Source organism: Protobothrops mucrosquamatus, unplaced genomic scaffold, assembly GCF_001527695.2.
Source record: "Protobothrops mucrosquamatus isolate PMUCROS unplaced genomic scaffold, P.Mucros_1.0 scaffold1970, whole genome shotgun sequence".
Classification (NCBI taxonomy): Eukaryota; Metazoa; Chordata; class Lepidosauria; order Squamata; family Viperidae; genus Protobothrops; species Protobothrops mucrosquamatus.
This window is the reverse complement of record NW_015388087.1, coordinates 147,713-172,536: the sequence shown is the minus strand read 5'-3', so window position 1 is coordinate 172,536 and position 24,824 is coordinate 147,713. Positions and strand designations below refer to the sequence as shown.

Below are 24,824 nucleotides of genomic sequence, written 5' to 3'. Positions count from 1 at the left end.
AGAGTAAGGCATTCAGGTGCCAACCTGGGAGGAAGTCTCAGCAAGCACCACAGAAAAAGTGCACAGCTATGCAGTTTTCATTATCGGGACACAAAATATCTTCAACGGGAAGATCAGAAGTAAAGACAGCAAAATGGTGCATTGTAATTCTGTACAGGTCCTGTGCTGTTAGACTGGATTGCAAGGGCCACATTCAGAGTGAGCATGGGGTAAATCCAGAGTAGGGAGAGATATAGTCTCTGCTGGTATATACAGAGATACACCTCTAAAAGTGCTTCTCAAAACAGGTAAGTCTGGGTGTGATATATGCATTACCACTTCCCCACCTTAGGTAAACTGTCCTTTTATCAGCTGACTCCATAGACACAACACTCCGAAGTTTCTCCTAGGTGGGTCTCCCAGTTTGGTTGAAGGGATTCAGTTAATACTGTTCTGTTTTCAGTCTGGGATCAACGCACTGAAATATATTAGGCTGCGGTTTTTACCTGTATGTATTTAGTATCACGATCCTATCCAGAACACATTTGTATCTGAATTTGCCTACAAGAACCAGTTAAGCACCTCCTGCAGGTTTAAATACTTAAGAGGAATTCATTTCAGAAGGAGAGAGCTAAGGGGAAGACCAAGGATTTCTTTATAAAAATGTTAACATTTTAAAAACGTAACCAATTATGTTGCCCCACAATCGATCCTCGATAACTCACTACAGGCTAAATTATCTGTCCTTACAAGTGAGACAAATGGCTAATCTATTAATTCTGCATTTTGCTCAGATGTTTCTTTCTAGATTCAATATTGCTCAGTATTGCAATAAGCCTATTTCTTCTCACTTGCCCTGTTGGCTGTTTTGTTGTGTCATAACTCTCTTCTCTTCGAATACTCCTGGCCTCATACAATTCATTTGGAAACATTTGAAAGCGCGCTCACAACTTTCTCTCGGCACAAAGCACTACTTTAACAAGCAGAGGAAAGTCTATCCTGTGGTTTGTTTGCTTTTTTAACTTATTAAAAATAGTGCACAGTATTGTCCTAAACCCCAGGAGAAAGAGGAAAAAGAATGGCAGTGTTACTATTGCAGCCTGCAGAGTTCAGTGAATTTATTAATACAGACAACTGTAGTGTTACTGTCCCTCAGCAACACACACACACACACACACACAACCCCAGAACGGATTAACACATAGACAGCCAGTCCTCTTCTTAGAAAAGCAAAAACAAAAACAAAATTGCTTTCTTGTCTGTACTTCCCATCCCCCTTGAGACCATTTCCACCCTGGGCAGGTCACCTAGATGGTTGGTACCCAACATTAACAATTGCACTTGGATAAACAAGACAGCACACCCAAAAAGAATGGTGAAACACTGATGAGAGACCCCAAAAGGTCAGGATATATGCCACATTGTGCCTTAAGCCATCAAACCCCAATGCAGCAAAAGGCCAATGAAGGAATCTTAACAGACCACCCCAGAAGAGAGCTTAGAAGTCAACGGCCTTGGCCCCTTTTCCCCTTTGCTTTCTGAACAGGCCGATCGGTAAGCGCTTCTTTGCTTTCGGGCTTTGTGGGCGGCGGATTGGGTCCACTGGATCGAGCCAATCAGTATACACCAGGATTAGGAAGAATCTATAGGACCCGGATGCCTGATTTCAGGAGTTTCACCCAGCTTTCTTGCACTTTTTAAGAATTTGTGCAAAATAGAAACAGTGTGTGGTACTTGCATGTTGCAACCAATACAAAATCCATCTCCCTCCCCCCCCTTTTAAAACATTTATAGAAAGTTTTTTAATCAAACAGAAAGTTAGAAATCTTATTTACATTTTTTTTTCTCCCAAAAGGGCATCTAAAAATCAACTTACCTGAACAAGATACAAATCTTAATTAAGCTAGATTTAAAAAAAGAAAAGAAAAAAAATTGCCAAGCTCTTCCCCAAGATAACCTCTCTTATTTTCTACAAATAAATATGGCATTGAACATAAGCTGATTAAGAAAGGATGTTTTTTTTTCTTGCTTCAGTTGCAGATCCCAGGAATAAGTTAAGATTTAAGAATGTCCACGTCTTCAGAACCAATTCACTCCATTGCTTGAGGTATGAATTTTTCTCCCATCTTATACTTAAGATTCCCTGCAAAACTTCCACACCATTGTAGGCGAAGTGTGGATCGACTGCTCCCATGGTTCAGTTTTGGTTATGATCCTCAACGGGGGGGACGGGTTTTACTCCATCTCGTTCTCTGAGCAGCCTCCCCCAACGGTGAAACGGAACTCTTGAAGATTTGAAACGCCATGGAAGTGCACAAAAGCACCGGCCACTACGAAAATATGAAAGAGCTGATGGGAGTGGAACTGCAGGAGAGGGAGAAAAAAACACATACACACAGAGAGAGAAAGACAAGAGTAAGATTAGAAAATGAAGCATTTTTTTCAGAACAAGCACCAAATAATAACAGCAGTCTTACAAGCTCCTAGAACAGTGATGGCGAACTTTTTAGAGACCGAGTGCCCAAGCCACAACCCAAAACCCACTTATTTATCGCAAAGTGCCAGGGCCACATCAGCATTGTGGCCTTGGGTGGCATGGGGGTGTAGCTCACTGGGTGGGCATGGCTGCTGTTGTCATGGCAGACTGGGGGGGGCGTGTCTGGGGTGGGCATGGCCTTGATGTTGCTCATGGGGGGGATGCCTGTGGGGGCCGGGCAAGGTTGAAGGAGATCCAGGGGGTCTCTGGCGGATGGGGCGGTGGGCAGGAGGCCCAGCATAGATGGGGGGGAGGCACGCAATCCTAGCTGGGACTGGGGGGCCATGGCACCGATGGGGATCTGGCTTTCCCTGCTCAGGGTGGCCTTTGGCTTGCTGGGTGTGGGCGTGCTCTACCACCTCTACTTGAGCTTGCTAGCTGGCTGCTTTGCCTCCTTTGTGCTGGGTGGGGCTGCTGCTCCAGGCGGCGGTGGCGGCCTAATGGACCTGTGCAAGTTGCTGGCAGCGGCGGCGCGTGTGCCCACAGAGAGGGCTCTGAGTGCCGCCTCTGGCACGCGTGCCATAGGTTCGCCACCACTGTCCTAGAAACAGGACTAGCCTGATAAGGGACAAAGGGACAATTTATTTGCTAGGAAGCTCTCTTGTTCCATGTCCTCAGGCCCAGTAAGCATCAAGTGGCAATTTGCACCTGTTCAAGGCTTAAGATGAGAAGGACAAATTTGCTATTTCAAAAAGCTGCATTTCTATGGCCACATGTCATTCTCTGTCTCTGACAGTGAACACTGTGATAGTTTAAGTATTTTCCCCCATTTCTGGAAAGCCAATGAATGTGCTAGGTCAGTTGTGGCGAACCTATGTCACGGGTGCCAGAGGCGGCACTCGGAGCCCTCTCGGTGGGCACACATGCCATTGCCCCAGCCTCGCTTCTCCCACGAGCCCCTCCTCACCAGCAGCCCCCCTGGAGGAGAGTTGCCCCCGAGCGTGGCCCACGCGGAGCAGCGCAGCCAAGGACATGGCAGCCAGGCAGCACAGACAACTCTGCCCTCACGTCCCATCACACAGTTGATGCTGCGGGGCGCGGGCAGAGGGCGTGGCCCCCATGGCGCTGCTGGGCTACCTGGGCGATCTGCGGCGGGCCCTGGAGGTGGTGAGTGGCCCTGCGGGCAGGCGGGGTGGGGGTGGAGCAGGGGCGGGGCGGGGATGGAGTGGGGACAGGGCCAGTTTTGGGGCACTTAGTCTCTAAAAGGTTCGCCATCACTGTGCTAGGTGCTGTGGCTTTCAACTGTCTAATCAGCCTCTGTTTCACAACAGAACTAAACAGAGGCACTACTACAAGTGCGTTATAGCTTCAAATGTACCATGTGCCTGATGGTTCACAGCTGTACTTACCCAGATGTCACATTTGCCCGGGAAAAATCTCTCTGGGATACGAGCAGCATACAAGCCAGCGCCAGTGATGTACAAACAGGCCATGAGGGCCAGCCATCCTATCTGCCCCATGGTGGCAGCCCTGAGGAGCCCTTCCGAGATGACAAAGTGCAGAGTGGGAATCACACCACTAAGGCCCAGGGCCAGAAACACTCCTAGGAGACAGAGCAAGTACAACAGATTCAACCTTGCGTATAAATGAACCAGGGCAAAAGGAGATCGAATGGTTAAAACTCAGGATCCCAGAGAAAAATATTAAAGCTCTTTAATGTCTAAAGCAGGGGTCTTCAAACTTGGCCCTTTTATGACTTGTGGACTTCAATTCCCAGAATTCCTCAGCCAGCTTTGCTGGCTGAGGAATTCTGGGAGTTGAAGTCCAGAAGTCATAAAAGGACCAAGTTTGAAGACCCCTGGTCTAAAGGCTGCGGGTCTTTTATCAAGGGGTAAGACTAACTGTTCCAATCAATTACAGCTGGTCCTTGACGTACGACTGTAACTGAGCTCAGAATTATAACCATTAAGTTGTGCTGGTTGTTAAAAAGAGTCCTCATGTGACTGATCCAAATTTACAACGTTTTTGTGGTCATTAAGCGAATCCCACTTGTTAAATGAATGCCACAGTTGTTAAGTGAACCCACTGTCCACAATGGGCATTTTTTTTGAAAGAAACTGTAAGGAAAAGCCGGTTCCCAGCCAAAGAAAAAAAAAAAGGATGTAAATTGCAGTCATGTTGACCACAGAACAGAACAAACATCCGTCAGGGCAATCGTGTGATCACAGAGGGGCTTGGCTGTCAGAACTTTGAATCCTTGTTGCAAATACCATATTTTTTTTTGGGGGGGGGGTGTCCCTCATAATTTCAAACAGTCACTAAGTCATAAGTTGAGGGCTATCTATAAAGCGGTTCTCCTGATCAATCCAATTGTAATTTCAATTGGAAGAATACTTTTCTGTCTGCAATCACTAACAGAGGAATGTCAACCGTGATTGATCATTACTTACTCAAATAGAAAGAAGCTGCACAAAACTCTGAGCTTCCATGTCCTCTGCCGTTGTGGTGAAAATATTCACTTATATTAACCTATTATTAACTACCAATGAATCCTGATTTGCTATTGAACCAGGGGCATTCTACTGTAACAGAAACCTCGGCTAACAAAATACACCATCTTTATAATTCATAAAATTAAATAACCTATTGTCATTTCCCCCCCTTGGTAAATAGTATTAAATCCTAACCCAGGGGTAGGCAACCTTGGCTCTTTTATGACTCGTGGACTTCAACTCCCAGAATTCCTGAGCCAGCATGGCTCAGCTTGGAAACCTCTCCCTTTCTCCTCAGCATGGCTGGCTCAGGAATCCTGGGAGTTGAAGTCCACGAGTCATAAAAGAGCCAAGGTTGCCTACCCCTGCCCTAACCCAATACTGCACAGAAATCTAAAATCAAAGAAATACCAAGTCCAAAATCCTATTTATTCAAATAAAGTTATTGTGAACACCTCTTAAAATTAATGTAACCAATCATAACTTTAATGAGATAACTCACTTTCTCTTTTCAAAATTTTATAAATTTAATTTTAGTCTTAATACCCAGAAATCACACCCCAAAACCACCAGCTAGTATTTTTGCTGAGCATGTGGAATTTTTTAAATGAAGTGTCTTAAACCTAAATATCTCACATCTACTGTATGCGAATGCCAACTATTCAGACAATGCCAGAATTCAGCTCATTGGTGAGGCAGGCTAACCAGTGATTTTCACCTATCCCAGGGGTAGGCAACCTTGGCTCTTTTATGACTTGTGGACTTCAACTCCCAGAATTCCTGAGCCAGCCACGCTGGCTCAGGAATTCTGGGAGTTGAAGTCCACGAGTCATAAAAGAGCCAAGGTTGCCTACCCCTGACTTATCCTATTCATCAGATAGGCTTGACATCAATGGCTATAGGTTTCTTAGCTCAGGGCTTTTCAACCAGTGGTACAGGTACCACCTGTGGTACATTGGCACCTGGCAGGTGGTACGCGACCATCCTAGAAAAGTGGTAGCGGGGGAGGGGAATGAGCTGAACCGGTGGCAGCACCGCACAAGCCTGAGTGAGAGACGGCTGGAGCTGCAGGGCTGTCAGGGCTCAGCGGAAGCGCCAGGATCAGTGCCGTTTTCCAGCTGATTGGCGCTTCTTTGGGGCTGTCAGGGGTCAGTGGAAGCGCCAGGATCAGCGCCAGGCTCCAGCTGGAGCCCAGAAGAAGCGCCGATCAGCTGGAATGTTGCACCCTCTCCAGGGTCTTGTGATTTACATTCAGATGCTTGGCAACTGATTCATATTTATGACGGTCACAGTGTCCCAGGATCATGTGAAGTGACCAAAACCTGCTGCAACCACCCAGCAGATGGGGGGAATAAAAACCAAACACCCCCCACACCCCACCCCCGCTGCCAATCCTCAACAGAAATGCTCACAACAATGAAAACCTGGACAGGAGGAAGAGCGCCGCCGGGTGGGCAGGCAGGTGTCTTGCTCGGCTGTGCCTTGGGGGGCACTTTTTCAGTGCCACTGTAACTTGGAACAGTCACTAAGTGAACTGTTATAAGTCGAGGACTACCTGTACTTTATCACTTTTTTCCTTTTTTTTTTTTGGTCATCAAGTTTTTGACACCTTGCTAGGCGACTGGTGGTACTCGGATGTTGCCATATCCTAAAAGTGGTACAATGGGTGAAAAGGTTGAAAAGCCCTGTCTTAGCTTATAAGTCCCACAAACAAAATGCTGAATAATGGTTGCAGTTAAAACACATAATGCAGGAATATCACAATGTGATATTTTCACAAATAAATGTATTCTGGCTTAAATGTTTGTAAAGAGTAGCCACCAATTTGACAGCTTTATCCACAGTTAACCTTTTCACGTCTGGGAATTCAGTTTTATCTACATGCATACAAAATATAAGACTAGTGATTGACAACACTTCATATAGGGGGATGAAGTGATGCGAAGTGATATTCCATAGTCCGTTAACAAGATACGTTTTAAAATTGTCACAGGGAAACAGACGTGACTGGAATGTTACATGATGCAAATCTAAGAAACAACGGCATTATGTCATTTCAAAGGGGACAGCATCATTTGTGCAAGCTCAATTTTTCATTCTACCTCTGATACAAAATATGTCACGCCTACGTCGGAGCCTGACTCTGAGGACGACAGAGTTCCCTGTTGAGGCCCAGGAGGGGGTGTCTGTGGCTTTGGAGGACTGTGGGGAGGAGCAGGCTGAAGCAGGCCAGGGCCCTTCAAGTTTGGAACAGGGAAGGCAGAGCTCAGGCGAGGGGCAAGGCCCCTCCCCACCAGATCCCAGAGCAAGGAGAGCAGAGAGGAGGAGGGAACAACGGAGGCAGGCTCACTTGCTCGGGAGGAGAGCGTCATGCCCCACTCCACAAGGCACACCTGGGGAGTAGGTATTTAAGGAGATGCTCTGGGGTGGGGCATTTGCCGGGAACAAACGTGAACTCTTGTGATGTGAGCTCTTGTACCTGGACTCTTTGTATTTTGGATCAAGTTTGTTTCCTGCTGAGTTCTCCTTGCTGTCCTCAGTTTTGCAGTTTGCAGGTCACAGGCAAGCTGGGCGTGGAAAAGATCATACTTAAGTTTGTTATCTGTTTTACTTTAAAGAACTGTTTGACTTCGTTGACTGTTTTATTGAACTTGTGCCAGCATACAGTATGTGGGGGCTGTTGGGTGAACATTGGCAGTGCTTACAAAGACAATTGTTCTGACCAGCTAATTGCTTTGCCTCCGTTCGGGGCCCTGGGTCATCACACAGTATGTTGCAAAGACCGTTCTAGAAACCTCACCTGCTCGTACTCCGCGGTATTGAGGGGTTGCAAACATGTCCCACTGTGAAACTATAATGGCTGCAATGCCCAGGACACAGATCACGATCAGATAGATGAAGCAGGGCTGAGGGTTGCAGTAAAAAGAGTAGTAAAGCCAAGGGACGAAACTGCCCATAATGAGGAGAGCAATCCCAGAATAGTCCAGCCTAAGACAAAGGAAGAAAAAAAAAGGTCGTTTGTAGAGAACTTCACGTACTCCAGCGTCCTTGTCTGCTCCCTGATTACACACCTTTCACGGTGCTGATGCACCTAACTTTATGAGCAATAAGGATCATGCCTGATCTATTACATTCTGAAAATAAACTCTGGAGACTGGTGAATGAACAATTCTGGAGGAAAGAACAATTCTGGAGATCTGTATTCACCTGGCTTGTAAACTTTAAATGTAAGACATATATTATAGTCCATTGATCCCTGAAATAAAACTTTTGCAAACCTTCCCAAACAGGAAAACTGTCTCAGCTTGTGAAGGCTACCTTATTTCCCATCTAGCCCTACGAAACTCAGTACAGGTAGCCTTTGGGATATGATCATAATGGAGCTTGCCCATTACAGCCGCATGTCACAACAGTTGTTAAGCAGATTGGCCTCGCTTAATGACCCCACTACTTGCTCTCCCTATTGCAAATGTTAACAGCAATAGCAATTAGGCTTATATACCACTTCACAGCCCCCCTCTAAGCGATTTACAGTGTCAGCCTCTTGCCCAACAATCTGGGTCCTCATTTTACCGATCTCGGAAGGATGGAAGGCTGAGTCAACCTTGAGCTGGTCAAGATTGAACTCCTGGCAGTCGGCAGAATTAGCCTGCAATATTGCATTCTAACCATTGCACCACCAGGGTACTTAAACGTTAAACGAATGCGAGAGCTGTTAAATGGTGCACAGGGTACCTTGGGGGTGGGAAGACTACACAGGCCCAGGGTTGCCTGCCCCAAGCCTCCCAACGCTATTCCCACCCCACGAGGCACCATGTGCTCTGCTTCTTGCCAGGATCTCAGCAATCCTTCAGCTTTCTTTTCACCCAGCAAGCAAGGGGAGATCAGACCAGTCAGAATTTGCAAGCCTCCAACGAAGAAGGGGAGACCCCACCTAAGAACTTGCAGGATTCAGCCTCCGCCAGGCCCCAGCAAAACCCAATTTACTATTTTGTTTTTTTCAGTTTCTGAAATAGGCACCTGGCCTGATACAGAATCAGTTTCTTATAAACTCAGCCTCCTGGCAAAATCCTGCTGTTTTGCAACAAATTCTATTCTCGCCATACGCAGAGCTTTTTTTTTTTTTAATGAGGCTCCATTTTTTTAAGCAGGCCCTATTTGTTTGTGCTTTTTTATGGAAGCTCCTTAGAAAGGGAGCCCCTTACAGGTTCATGGGAATAACACCTGCTTTGCCACAAGGCTAAGCCTGTAAGAATGCTGATCTTGGGCTAGGTGCCTCTCTCAGAAGTTGCAACAACCGAAAAGTAGGTTGGGTGTTGCCGGGCTCTGGAGCAGGCTAAGTGCTGCAAGTCCTTGGGTAAGAAGGAAGCTGGAGGCCTGCAAGCTCTGGCAGGCCTGAGATCCCTTTGCTGCCCGGCCTCCATTTGGTTGCTGGAGTTTGCATACGCCAACTTGTTGATCTGCCCTTACTTGCCTACTCCAACTTGCTGATCTGCCCTTACTTGCCTACTCCAACTTGTTGATCTGCCCTTACTTGCTGGGTGGGAAGGAAGCTGGAGGCTTGCAAGGTCCAGCTGATTCGCTAGAGCCCCCTGATCTCCCTTAGGTGGACGCGTGGCTGCAGGGACTCAGCCAGGTGGGATGGGTGGTGGGTGAGCGCTGCAGCACCCTTCTCAGTCCGTTGCAAGAACAAATGACTTCAGGGTTGCCACAGCTGCCGTTAACTTTGAAACCAGGTCACCAGTAGCTTCAGGGGAGTCTGTTGTAACTTCAAGCGGTTGGCTAAGTCACCTGTCATTAAGTAGCTTATGGGATTGCCTATATACACGCAATGCACTGCCGTTTTTCAAAATGGTTTGTGTACATTGGCTCAGCGATCCATATTGCCCCATGTCCAATCAGTAAATTTAGCCGATTTCTTCAGTCTTTCCCATTGCCCAAACCTAAAAAGAGGCAGACTAGGGACTTTGAAGCTCACGATTAATCATTAAAATGCTTACTTGGAGAAGAGCCTGGAAACACCTTCTGAATGGCAGTAAACTGTGTGAAAAAGCCATGAGAAGGAAAGGCAAAGGATGGCTCCCAAGAAGAACAATCCAACCACCACCTTCTCTTGAACGGGTGCTACAAAGGACATATTTGGCCGGAACATGTAGAAGATCCCCAAACATAGAAAGAACACACATCCTAGACAAAGGAAGACATGGTTACTGGAAGACGGGCAAAGGGGGAATAACCACAAAATACTGCCTCTAAATCATCTATCTTATGACTGTGCATATTCCAGCTAATAATAATAATAATAATAATAATAATGATGATGATGATGATGATGATGATGATGATGATGATGATGATAATAATAATAATAATAATAATAATAATAATAATAATAATAATAATAATAATAATAATAATAATAATAATAATAAAAAAAAAGTTGGAAGGGACCTTGGAGGTCATCTAGTCCAACCCCCTGCTCAGGCAGGAAACCCTACACCATTTCGGACAGATGGCTGTCCAGTCTCTTCTTAAAAACTTCCAGTGTTGGAGCATTCACCGCTTCTGGAGGCAGGTTGTTCCACTGGTTAATTGTTCTAGCTGTCAGGAAGTTTCTCCTTAGTTCTAGGTTGCTTCTCTCCTTGACTAGTTTCCATCTGTTGCTGTTGGCTTATTTTCTGACAAGAGGCAAAGATTTGCCAAAATTCTCCAATAAATTCATAACAATGCTAACTGCTCTTTCCAGATTTTCAAGTCTGTCTGTCCTACTAGAATTTCTGATTCTTCCAAACTATTACCTGCCTACAGTCCCCACTTCCTATTTCAAGGTTACTCTTGGTGCACGAAACATTTTAGCAGGATTATGAAATCCAATAAAACAAATGATCTGACACAAAATCAGGATTATGTCTAGCTTAGTGTAATTACGCACTGGAAGTGGCACTGACCAGAGATATAATCGGTAAGCCACTAAGGCTTGGGGCAGATGTACTTTGACTGAAGCATAACCTGCCAAGTAAAATAGTTGTAATTTACATACTTTAAAAATGTCAGCAAATCAAGTTTTGTTCCAGATCAGTAGTATGTACTGACTGCAATGGCAATTTACAGGAACATTAGTCCCAACGGTCAGGAAGCAAAGGTAATTAAGGCTACTTTCAAAGACAACACAGAGAGTTGCAATGGATAATGTTGGTCTGCATCACTGCAACTCAGATAGCCCATGTCAAAGCCTGGAACCAGAAATCTTGATTCAGAAGTTTGATGAATGAAAGATATCTCAAAAGCAAAACAAACCTATCTGATGCAATGAACAATACTGAGAGTTAAAAAGAACCACCACTAGTTTGATATTGTAACTCAAGTTTGTTAAAGGAACCATATAATGCAGGGGTGTCAAACTGCCGGCCCACGGGCCGGACGCGTCATCCAGAAGCCGCGCCCACCCCATTGCCAGCAATGGCAAAACCATCCCGATACGTTGCGCGACGTCACATGACGTCTCGAGTTTGACATGTCTGATATAATTCATAGGTTGGATAGCTACAATAGAAAAAGGTATGGTGATCTTAATTAAAATGATTCTTTCAGGGAACGGGAAGTAGAGTACCACCTTTCACATGGATCTAGTAGATCAACAGTGACCATCAGGCAGGTCAACAGCAATCTTCAAATTGTTACCAGCCACAGCTGGGCAGAAGAGCATATTACAACTTGCTAGCTGAGCTGTATGTATCAGAATATTGGGTTCAAGTCAACAAAAATTAATACTGGACCAAAACTATTTATTCTAATAGAATTACCAAAGTGGCTATATTACATTCCTTTCACTCCTATTCCAATATGAGCTATAAAAGAAAAAAGAAAAAAAAAACCACATTTTCATCAAGGGTACCTAGTAGATGCGTCCAGATGTTGCCTGTCTCTGTGTGTATTCTGAAAATGCTTTTAAAGCAAGCCCGGAAAGAAGGCATCGGTGGCCGGTGCCCATGCAACAGGTAGTCGTTGTCTTTTAACCAATCAGGCAAGACGTCGAAGGGAATGACACGCCATCGGCCCTCCCATACCTGAAGGAAGTAATAGGAAGTTACATTCTGGATGATGGTGTGATGGAACAGATCTGCTGAAAAAAAATCCTGCCCCTCCAGGAAATCTACATATATGCTGTATGGCCATTTGATTTTCCACATGAAGTTGGTAAACAAGATGATTATGATTCCCTCCTAGTTGAACTGTATCAAAAGGAAGAACTGCAGAAGAACAAGAACATAACTACCCTCAAAATGCAGCCCTACTACTCCCACATGCTCCCATCTTCTAACATTGCTCAAGGGCACAATGGTAGATGATATGCAAATTTTGAAACTATTTATTATTTCTTGAACCTATGCATACGTTACGTGCTATAACGGCTATAACGTTGCTTAGTGTGAAATTTTTTCCCATAAGGAAGTGTTCTTTCACAATATCCATTTGCAGGTGATAAAAATAGGAATGAAAAAATAAGCACGTATGTATCATGCAGATAACTCACTGGGCTGCAAGTCTCTATAATAGATCACCTGAGGTATATGTAATGCCTGAAAGCAATGACAACCTAATACATCCAGTTTATTCAACGAACACAAAAGAGCTTCCTCCCAAACAGGAATCAAATATATTATAATTTTTTAAATAGTTTCAATACTGGATAAAAGTAAGAAGCAGATTCCTCTGCTACATTTGTATATTGGGGTTATATTTTAATAGAATTTGTGTTAGATAACTGGATTGCTAAATCTCTCGTTCCACTGATGGAGATACAGAAATGCAAAACAAGGACAAAATTATTCTGTTGTTTTACTTCTGAAATTAATAAGTTGCATTATATTTAGGCTACTATATAGTATGAACTATTACCCTTTAAAGAACTGAAGAAAAATCAAAACAAGTACTGCTCCCAGAATTATACAATAGATTTGCCCAACATAGCAATTCAATAGAATTGGGATTTTATTTTTTGTACTGTGGAGACAATGAGATTCCAATACAAAAGAAGCATATGGTGATTTGAAAAGATTTGCAAGGACTAAAAGAAAGAATTGGGGGGGGGGGGGAAGGAGGGAATGTGACCTTGTAAATTAAAGTCCTGTGACCCAGAAACTTGTGAACCACAGAGTATTATTCTGCTTTCACTTCTGCAGATGTTTCTAAAAGGAGACTCACCAGTTGTACCACATGTTTAATCCCACATTTCAACTTGTAATCCACATCATATTAAACTTTCTAATTTATCCAATTATGGAAGGCGTGAGATCTGAAGATACATCTACCAGAACAGAAGTAACCACCGAGATGGCGGCGGTTCTTGATGGCCACCCACTGTGACTTGCCTCTTTGTTGCCAGAAGGGCATGCACTGCTAGCCACGGGACCCACAAGCTGTGTAAAGCTCACTAGAGCATGGTGCCCCTTTGGTTTACAACATCTTACCTTGCATACAAATTCCTCCATTCTCTCCATCGCGTGGTGGGCTTGGAGGAGAGGCAGCATTCCCATAAAGCCCTCATCTTCCTGAGTTGAATTGTCATCCCCATCTTTGCCAGAATCCTGAAACAGAAAAATAATAAAAAAAAATGGTTAAGCAAAAGCTTTATTTCCAAAGGACAAAACTTAAAACTGAAAGGTAAACTACAATGCCAGACATGTGAGTTGATGCACAAATGCAAGAAGATTAACCACTAAGACACTTTATCTAAGCTTCCTGTTCCACAGATGTTGTTTGGTTAGCTGTAACTTAGTGTAATGTGCCTCAGGAAGCTGCTTTTGGCATGGTTGGGAAAGAGTGAAGGAGAGAGAATATAACTGTCTCCTGCTGTGTATCCCAAGGTCTTTCAGAGAAGAATTAAAAATCTCCAAAGTTACTTGTTTCCTAAAAGTTTAAATAAGTACACAGCATGAATATCATCTATTATAGGAAGTCCTTGACTTATGTGTGGCTGACGTTCGAAGCTACAACAGCCTTGGAAAGGGTGCTTCAGGGCCTCTAAAGCACCTCCGGCTGTCGTAAAATGTTACACTGCCTGCACTATGCTCACATGATTGTGATTTGGATGCTTGGCAACCGTTTGCACTTATGACAGGTTGCCAAGCATCCCGCGATCATATGATCGTCATCGGCACTCTTCTCAGGGCAGCTTTCCCAGAAAGTCATTGGGGAGGCCGGCAGGGAAGGTCGCAAGCTGCTGCCACTTGTTGAGAGGATTCCCTCTTGTTTCTGGGGTCTGCTGAAAGAGCTGCCTGCTGAGGGGAGCTGAATCCTTTTGGCAGGGTGGAAAGAAGAGCTCAGATCCTGAAGATCAGAGCTTGGTTCCTGCACCCACCCAAAGGTGTTCCCTTCCGTTAAGTGGAAGGGGGCTGAACTACTTTGGTGAGGAGAAAAGAGCTCAGACCTGAACGCCCACTGAAGGTGTTCCCTTCAATGCACGGAGATCTGATATCCACCTACAGAGTGTTGAAACAGAGCTTAAATCCTGGTTATTTGAACTCTACTCCTGCAGCCTGAAAAAAGAAGTTTCCTTCCCCCACACAGAAGGAGCAGACATCCAGTGGCAGGCAGTTCCTAGATAACAGTGATGGCGAACCTTTTAGAGACCGAGTGCCCAAAACCTGCCCCCACCCCGTCCCCGCTCCACCTTGCCCGCTGGGCCACCCACCACCTACATGGCTGACCACAGATCACCCAAGTGGCCCAGCAGCGGCATGGTGGCCACGCCCTCCGCCCATATCCCGCAGCATCATCTGCGTGTGACGAGGCGCAAGGGCAGAGTCTTGTCCCCACTGCCCGGCTACCGTGTCCTTGGCTGTGCTGCTTCATGTGGGCTATGCCCGGGGGCGACTCTCCTCTGGGGGGGGCTGCTGGTGAGAAGGAGGCCATGGGAGGAGGCGGGGCTTGGGTGACGGCACGTGTGCCCACAGAGAGGGCTCCGATGGCTCGCCACCATAGATAGATAGATAGATAGATAGATAGATAGATAGATAGATAGATAGATAGATAGATAGATAGATAGATAGATAGATAGATAGATAGATAGATAGATAGATAGATAGATAGATAGATGATAAGGTGGTTGTCAAGCACTGTTTTCTTTTAATGTGTTGGGTTATCTGTCCCAGATATACATGTGTTTATTCTTTCATTTCATTGTTTCTTATTTTTGAGGTATAAGCTGGAGAGAGAGAGAGAGAGAGAGAGAGAGAGAGACTGACTCTTAAAGCTGATACAGAAGATAAAGGCGATTGCTAGGCAATGGAAATAAGCAAGATATCAGATCTTAATAAGCACAGTCCCATGACCCTTTCCATGATGTATGTTCCCATTGTCCTTTCTTAATAGCTCTATGAAGAGTGAGGAAAAAGAGCCCCCCCAACTCCAAACAATGAAGTAGCAGCAAATTACAATGGTAGTTTCTCTCTCTTTTTCCTCAATTAATAGATCTCTATTCTGCCTTCTCAGGTGGTAACAGAATGAACAGACAGTCCTTGGCTTCATTGAAACACTTCATCAGACCTCGAAAATAAAGAGCATCCACATGGAACATACTGCTGAGGAACTAGAAACACGCAGGATTCTCGAATATATGGAAACAGAGGTAGCTATAGTAATTTATATAAGGTAAAATTATTTTCTCATTTGGATCTAGCTATCGGTATTTGTTAAGACGACAATTACCCTAAACAGTGTTGCCTTTACACCCTTTAACAGTTTGCAAGCTACAGTGAACTTTCCTATCAATTACTATACCTAACACTTGTCTTTTTTAAAAGGAAAAAAAGTTGAAGAAGAATCACACCACTGCAAACTCTTCATAGCTTTCCAGATGAGTGTACCTGCCCGACAAACACTATCTAAAGAGAATTTCATCTTTTTCTTCTCTTTGGGTCTGACCTATGGAATTACCCTTATTAAAGGGCATGGGGGGGACATTCTCTTACCCATTTAAAACAGCTTTAAGAGGCTTTAAAATACTTTTTAAAAAGTAATAAAAGCTTTAAAAGTTTTAATTTTCTCACCTGCATAGGTGGAGAACTACTCTTTTGAGAGACAGAGAGAGGGATCTCAGCGATGCAGAAACTTAAAAACTTTCGCCAAAATGCTGCTCCCTCTTTTCGCCCACTATAATTAACTTGGCTCAACAGTCTTATTGCAACAACATCAGAGATAAATGGCTCGGCTTCTCCTGTGCTCTTGGCCAACTACTGCCAACTGCAATCCTGAGCGGCCTATTCCACAGAAGCAGGGGAAGAGAAACTTACATGAAATGCTTCAAAAGAGCGACATTATTTTGCAGTAACCTGACTCCAGAAGGAAGCTTGCCTGTCTAACCAATCACAAGGGTATTTTGTGTGAGGAGCTCCGTAGGCGTGTTTCTGCTCTTAAGGGCTCGGCAACCAGACTGCAATAGGGGCGCGTAACCCAACGGAAGCATGCCATCTGGATGCAGCTAATTGTTATTCTAAACTGACACACAATAGAGCAGAGACTTTTTCTCTTCTGAGTTGAGCATTCAAGGCTGCGATGATTCTCTGTATGGATGGTGAACTGCCAGGGTTTTAGTTTTTGCAAACTTAAAAAATTCAGGAGGTTTGGGGACAAGATAAGCAAATTACAACAGTTAACACAGTTACAGTTTGCAGAAATGAAGTGTGAGGAAGGCAGCATTCTGTAACTTAATGACATTGATGATGGCCATCAAAAGAAATGCCCCCAGAGCACTAAACATTACTCTACTGTAGGAGTAACTGATGTATGATACTCCCAGCACCAGTATATTCACCAGGGTGGTATGATGGACTATATCTTCAATATCTACTACCTTTGGCTATATCTTCTAGATGCCATCTAACTGCAATCTAGCAATGTGGATGAACACAGGTAGGCTATTCTCCATTCTATAGAATAGATGCATCCCAAGACAGGAGAACAAGAGAGAATTGAAATGAGAGTAAAAAGGTTAGCCAAGAACAAAAGTGGTAATAAAGATATAATAGTCCAGAAAAACTTTGAAGAGGAAAAACTGGCTTGAGTTAACTGAGCAGGTGCAGCAGAATACAGCAGAAGTCAAAGTCAGGAGTGAGAAATACACACAAAGAGAATGGATGATAAGCTTATATGGTAACATTAAAGCGCGGCAAGAGATTCCAGAAGAACTACACAGTCATTGTCCATATTAGATGTATATAAGGCTGGTCCTCTTTGATGTAGGTGAGCACTACATATCCTGATATCATCCATGTATACTGGACTTACACTAGACCTCTCTTCCCATTAACTGAGTATCCTATCCCCTTGTGGATGGGGGCTCTAGCCCAATGCAAATGAAGGGCACCAGGTCGAGAAAGGTTATAAATCAAACTGAAGTCATAAGGTTCATTATCATGCAAAAAAAAGTGTTAGTCTACAGGGTGCTAAATAATAAATCTGGTGATCAAAATACTGTATGCAAAATGTCTCCCAGACGTAGTCTTATATTCTTTAAGTGTAACAGATTGCATTTTATCAAAAGATTTTATATTACTTGTTTTTGGTCTATCATGCCAACATACCTAATCCCCCGAAATTTGTTTCTACAGTATCTCTTTTTAAAAAAATAAAATGGGTAAAATGACTAGATTCTGATTTTCCACTATGCCTTGCTATCTAAAAACAATCCAGAGTTGCTTTTAGTGAGATGGACGGCTGTACAAAATGTGATTAATAAATAATAGTTTTCCATAATTTAGACACAAATATGATTTGGTCCTCTATCTTAAAAACAGTTTCAGTGTAATAACTTTTTTCTTAGTCTGTGTGTCAGACAAATAACCAACCTTTGCATATCTGTTCAACAGCAACACAAGTAATGGCTGTGTAGTCAACTTCTTTGGAGAATGACCAGGCACTCTGAAACCAGCAAGAACTAAGAACTGCAGCTGCCCTCAAAACATCTTTCCCCCATCTCTTTTGACCATATATTAATTCCCAAAGCAGCTGTGTATTAGTGTGACAAACTCCCTGGCAGAGATTGGCTTTATGAAGCACAAGAGGAAAAAAAAACACATCTACAACAGCTGTTGAAAAAGTTTTCTTCCAGAAAGAGAAATGACCTATTTACTTGGTACAATGCTTTTTTTTTCTTTTAAAGACAACAAATGGAATTTTTTCCTTGTCTTTTCTCTCCAAGTCATATACTGTGTTTCCCCAAAAGTAAGGCCTACCCTGAAAATAACCCCTAGCTTGATTTTTGGGGGTGGGTCTAATATAAGCCCTGCCCCGAAAATAAGCCCTAGTTTTGGGGCGAGGCACACACCTAAAAATCAAGCCAGGGCAGGGGTGTGGAGCTGCCCTATGTGCCCTGCACCCACTTACCTTGCAGCCAGGCCTCTCCTCGCCGGTCCACTTCTTCTGCGGCGTCTTCTGCAGACAGGCCTGCATTTCTGAGTCACAGGCCTTTCCGTAAGGCCTCTGCAGCTGTGAATCGAGCTATGGATTCAGTCTATAGCTGGGTTCTGCAAGATCTCTGCAGCCGAGGACCGAGCTATTGATTGAATCCATAGCTCGGTACTCAGCTGCAGAGGTCTTCCGGAAAGGCCTGACTGCGAAATGCAGGCCGGAATACGGCTGCAGAATGAAGCTGCTCCTTCAGCCGCAAAAGAAATGGACCTGCTGGGCAGGGCTGTCGGTGCGACATCCCCCAAAAATAAGACCTGGTGCTTCTTTTGGAGGCAAAAGAAAATAAGACCCGGTCTTATTTTCGGGGAAACACAAGTATACGTCATCAAATGAATGTCTGAACAATTTTATACACAGAGAACAGATCCTGCAAAACAGCATCAAAGCAATCTCAAGCACATAGTGATGGTGGTTTTGGCCAAACTATATTATGTGATAGGATTTCTCAGTAAATTTCAGATGTCTGAAACTGAACTCCGTAAACTTTGTATCAGTTTAAGATTGTGTGAAGTGGTGTCTTTTTTTGACAGTAGAATACCCCTCACTGAGAGAATGAATTCTCCTCTTCAGCATTCCTCAGCTGTAGACATCGCAAGAGGAAAGTCATGCTAAAAATTAGACGGGATCTGGTAGCACCTTTTCTGTCTAACAAATTTTGTTAAAAGAGATAAGCTTTTGTGAGCTGCAGGTCCTTCTGGTTTCCTAACAATTCCCAAAGCAGTTCTACAGAGTCAGGAATTTTCCACTACACATTTGTGAGGGGCACAAAGAAACAGAAAGAAAAGCTTGTTATGTTTGACAGTTTTGTCTTGAATGTTGTTTGTCACTCCTTGCAAAAAAAAAACACCCTCAAAAATTAAATCAGAACACGATGGGGAAGAAATGGTATGTACAATTTAAAGGTACAGTGGAGGAAAATAACTATAAATATGTACAAAATATTGTGTAGACATGAAAAATAGATAAAACACCATTTGTCTAAACATTAACATGAATGAACTTTTATAGCTGCTTTTTTTCCTCACAAGAGTTAAAAATTGTTTCTGTACCTTTAATAATTTTTTAAAAATATTTTATGCTTTTTAAAAATATTTTAGCTTAGTTTTTCTTTGATACTGTTGTTGGGTCTCTCCTCTTTAGTCTGCTGTAACTAAAAAGCATATTTTTAGTTTCAAAGCAGGCTTACTGACAGATTCTTTCCAAAAGGTCAAACAGCTGAATTCAGAAGTCACCAAGGCCCCGGTTGTCTAACCAATGTTCCAGCTGGGCTTTTGCCATGAAGAAGAGTCAAGTGCTCTGGTTTGTTATTCTTCACGCTGTACCAAAGGCCTCAGCGCAACGGATCCAAAATTTCACAGTTACGCTTCTAGGCCACACACTAAAAATGCACAGAACACCACAGATGCAGGTCTTTTAGACAAAACCCACCATCCATCAAGAGCAAAAAGCTAGGGTGGCTGGGAAAAGATGGGAAGAAAACAGCCTTTTGTTTATAAGGATTATAACGGGGAGGGGGGAAGGAGAGAATCAAGTGCAGGTTTTCAGAGCTGTACATAAAAAGCCCATTCATCAGGTGATAAAAGTCACATGCATTTGATTGTGCCAGTTTAACAAAAACCACAGTAAGAGGCATTTGTTTAGGCAGTATCAGTAACTGAAGAAATAGCAGAGGAAACAAAGACACTCCAACCATTCAAAGGGCGAAGGGCAGAGAGATAAAGGAAGTAAGGAAGGGCAGACAGCTACAACACAGAGAGAAAGCAGCAAAATTGATGGGGGGAAACCTGAATATTTATTCATTTATTTTAAAAGCTATCTATGGCTCCACCCAATCCATATGGTTATGCGGAGCAAGCTTTTCATACGTGGCAACTTTAAAGGTGTGTGGACTTCGACTCCCAGAATTGCCCAGCCAGCATGTGGAATTCTGGCAATTCATGTCCACAATCTTAAAGTTGCCAAGTTTGAAAGCACTGTTATACATAATTCTGCCCTTACTACTTCCCAAATACCTATCACCTAGTAAGTCTAACTGGTTAAAAAAAATTAAGTACATAGATTACTGCAAATTTCAAAACAGTGGTTTATCCAGTTAAAAAGGAAAATCAACATGTAAGTTACACCTAATGGAATTTCATGTAAATGGTATTTCCTTTCTTTAGAAAAGCATTTGCTAGATAAAGAATATCCAATATCCAATAAATAGTCCAATAAAACAGCTTTATCATCATGTCTGAAATAACAGATGAAGCAATGCATCAAGATCACTAATAGATTCATTACCAGAGAAGTTTTTAGAAAGTGGATCCGATGTCCTCTTTATGATCGTATATTTTCTATAAACACATTCAGAATTAGTTTCTTGTATTTTTATTCATATGCTCCTGTTTCCAATCAAACAAAGGTTTTAATATAAATGGGGACAGAGAAATATCTGCATTATATATTTTCCAAATAAATTGCCTATTTTTATGACAGGACTGATTGGGACTAAATTCCACTTATAAAGCTTAGTAGTACTGCACTTTAGTTCTTTAGCAGTAGCCATTTTGAGATGCATAATTTATCGCTACACTTTAAGGCATATAGTCTGTATGCAGATCTGTGAACTTAAACAGTCTGAAGCCAGCCAACCAGCCAGCAATATTTCCTTCTTTTCATGAGGACACAAAGCAGCTCTTTGTTTTTCGAAATGACTCTTAAAATAGGTTATCTACCATATCTTGAACACAGAGAGGCTTGTGGCACTAAAGCAAAACCAGTGACTTAGTCCTATGATCTCCTTCAATGATGTGGACAGAATTGGAATTTTCTCTCGACCATATCTTCGCTTTAACCTATGCTCTGCTAGTCTCCAGCCAATTGGATTTTATCTTTTCCAGACGTACGAAGCCCCCTCTGAAACTACATTGAAAACTTGCACTTTCTTTCCAAGTGCAAAAGGAGAAGCTCCAGAACAACAATACTTGGAATTTGGAACAGAGGGCATAATCTAACTTGGACTGCATGACTCAACAGTAGTTTCTGAATCTGAGGCAACTTCCCCATTCACTTCCCGTCTCCCTCCCATGTGCACCCACTAGCGCTCTTTTGCAAGATGAAAATGGGTGTTCCTTCTTTTTTTAATCCTGGCCCTATTTGATGTTCTTCTTTAGAAATCAAATACTATAATCTGCCCTTTCCATTTTGCAACTGTGTGCAAATTCAGATCACACGAAACAAAATGAACAAACTGTCCTGCTGAGAGCAGGAAAATAAGTGTGAATTTTTAATTCAATAGAGTATCTTGCTTGTCGCTTTTCCTTTAGGCCTTCATATCTTTTTGGGTTTAAAGAACCTTTTCGAAGTTCTTTAAAATTTCAAATGTAAGAGCAATTTGCAGAAACGCTTAAGATGAGCCAGTATAACTTACTGAGGGCATTTAATGCTTGTTGCACAGAGGGATGAAAGCAAAGTCGGCTCTTAAAATTATAGCTATATATGACATTGGCTTAACCTCTTTACAGGTTATGTTCAGGTGCACGCTCTCTCCCTCCCTCCAGAGACCCAAGCTCAGAACTGCTGCATTCCTTAACATCAACATCTTCATCACATTGCCAACAAGAGTATTCATAGAAGCTACAGCTAAAAGAAGGATGTGAATATTGAATAAACAGTGATCAGAAGAGAATCAATGCCATATGTCAAACAATGCCATATTTAGGACAGTTGTACAATCCCACCATATTTCAACAGAGAGGCAGAGAGGAGAAAATGTTTAAAGAAGGAGACTTTTAAACTCTCCTTATTAAATAATAGGAAATAGGAAATAATTTTCTTTCTCCCATTTCTGATGAACTTCTGAGGAAGGACTTGAAAATGGCACTTCTCATTGCCAGTCCAAAACTTCATTGTCTCTCAATTTAATAGAGATTAGCTCTCAGTTAACTTAAACAGATTTAGTCTCAAACAAATGTATTTTAAAACCTGATCAGTATCAATACACTAGATGCTTTGTTTCCTTGAATGTTCTTACAATGTTTTGGGGGAAGGGTATTCCTGGCAAAAATCCCAAATCTTTTTATGGGTTCCAAAACATTGCAGATTATTTAAGATTATGATGTTAACTGTCAAAGAGAACCCTAGTTAAGGATCTAAATAATATAAACATTCTGTCCAACAGCTGAAAGACCATTCCTATGTCAATTGGGTGCAATACCTTGTGTTAAGGACTACAAAATAAGTTCATTAGGATGGTTCTTGATTGCTCTGTTGTTTCGTTTCAATGCTACAGAAAGGTGAGTGCAGGTACAACCTGGATGTATAGGTAGAGACTCAATTCAGTAGTCTAATATTTATCCTAAATTTTCAAACAACCACCTATAGAAAAGAGGTTTATATCCAGTGTGGATAATACACCAATATGTCATTTCCCTAAGACTTCACCTCTTATTGTCTGCCCTGGTAAACTTATTAACAAAAATAAAACTGATTACATAGGATTGGCCTTCAAAACAGCTAAAATACTTCAGCCACTCTAGAAGGCAATACGACTATTGCCTGCAGCTCCGGAATCAAGTATATTTAAACAGGACTATAATTGTTCCTAAGGTACTCAAAAAAAACCACCTTACAGATTAATGTATATCATTGTAGTCATTAACTTAAGTAAACATATGATTCAAGAAAAGTCTGTCTTTGTGTTCAAATTTCAGTATAACAATTATTCACTGTTACCTTTTCAGATGATGCTGATGGTTCTACTAAGAGGGGTTTCTGCTCACTGGACTTGTCACTATGATCATATTCTTGCACAGCAGAATTGGGCATGTGTCCCTTCCTGAGCCGTATAACTGGCTCCAGAGTGCTTGCATCTCCAAGATCTGTTGATTCGTTCATGAGATCAAGACTCTTCCTGAAAAGAAGTTCTTATTTTTTTCCAGCAAGAGGCAGTGACGAATTGGCTAGTTCTGAAAAACAAAGTTGATACTGATAAACATGTCATCCCTAAGTTATGTAAACCCATCTAGTATCTTTTCTTTTTACAGGTACCAAAAACCATGACCATCAAGAATACACATTTGGATGGAAAGAAGTCTCTTTTCTGGACTCTTTATAGCATTAACAAAAAGCATCAACAAACATCCAGTTGAATCACTAAACAAAAAAGTTTGAGTCTGCTGTCTTTCTTCGCTGCCACTGAATGAGGTGATTAATAACGTAGATATAAAGTGAAGCAGATTTAATTACAAACAAAAAGGTTGTCATAAAATAGGAACTGCTATCATCTAGATCAGGGGTGCCAAACTTGCAACATCACGTGACGTGTCACGATGTATGGCAACTTTTTTTTCCATTGCCGGCAATTGGGTGGGCGCGGTTTCAGCATGACGCATCCGGCGGCCGGCAGTTTGACACCCCTGATCTAGATAATAATGGATGTCTATGAAAGCAGGAATCCCTTGAGACAAGTCAAACAGGGAGCCTCCAGCCAAGTGAATGGAATTAAAAATAAAACTAACAAAGTGAGTTGGGATGATGTTGACGTGAGAGAAGGCTAAAAGTACTAATTTTAGAGACCTGCATGGGAATCACTGTGATATGCTGGAGAATGGAATTGAAATGAATGCTGTGTTATTGTCCAAGAAAAGGAAAACATAACTCCTATAATAAGCATGTTGAAAGATAGTAAGGATACACAGAGTGTTAACTGAAGACATGTTAACATAGGAACGTGCTTTCCTTATGGAGCATCTGTGTAACTTGTATAACATGTATGTAAAGTGAGTCTCTGCCCTATATTGCAGTATTGGAAGAATATGGTCATTATATTCTTTCCTTATACAATAGGGAAATGTAGCAAGAATGAATTTTAAAAACCCTATAGCTGGGTTAATCTGTTAACTATATCTCTAAAAGTACTTGGCAGATATTTTAAAATTTTAAGCTTTTAACAGATTTTTATAAAAATGAATGATAGTATAAGAAAAAAAAACCCACTACTGATAAAGCATGAAAAAGATACGGGTAATCCTCTACTTATGACCACAACTGGAACTTTCCATTGTTAAACAAGTTGGTTCTTAAGTGAGTTGTGCAGGATTTTAAAACCTTTTTGCCACAGTTGTAAAATGAATCACTATAGTTGTTAAGTGAAGTATGCAATTGTTAAGCAAATCCAGCTCTCCCCATTGACTTAGCTTGTTGGAAGCCAAGTCATATGTTGGTGATCATATGACTCTGGAATGCTGCAACTGTCAGTACATACATACATGCCGGTTGCCAAGTGCCCAAACTTTGATCACATCACTGGGGGGGATGCTGCAGTGGTCTTAACTGTGAGGACCAATCGTAAGTGCCTTTGAATGGTTATTAAATCAATGGTTATAAGTTGAGGACTGCCTATACATTTTAGAAAAGCTCTATGG

General features: G+C 42.4%; 1 protein-coding gene across 1 annotated transcript; it reads right to left on the bottom strand.

Annotated features, from left to right (window-relative positions):
• Positions 1-1,761: 1,761 nt before the first annotated feature.
• ADIPOR2 (adiponectin receptor 2) lies at positions 1,762-23,331 on the bottom strand. The gene is made up of 7 exons (XM_015823740.1): positions 23,134-23,331; positions 13,419-13,535; positions 11,843-12,014; positions 9,948-10,134; positions 7,748-7,935; positions 3,865-4,058; positions 1,762-2,343 (listed from the first exon to the last, which is right to left on the bottom strand). The coding sequence occupies exons 1-7, from the start codon at positions 23,293-23,295 to the stop codon at positions 2,215-2,217; spliced, it is 1,149 nt and encodes a 382-aa protein (XP_015679226.1). The 5' UTR covers positions 23,296-23,331; the 3' UTR covers positions 1,762-2,214.
• Positions 23,332-24,824: the final 1,493 nt, after the last annotated feature.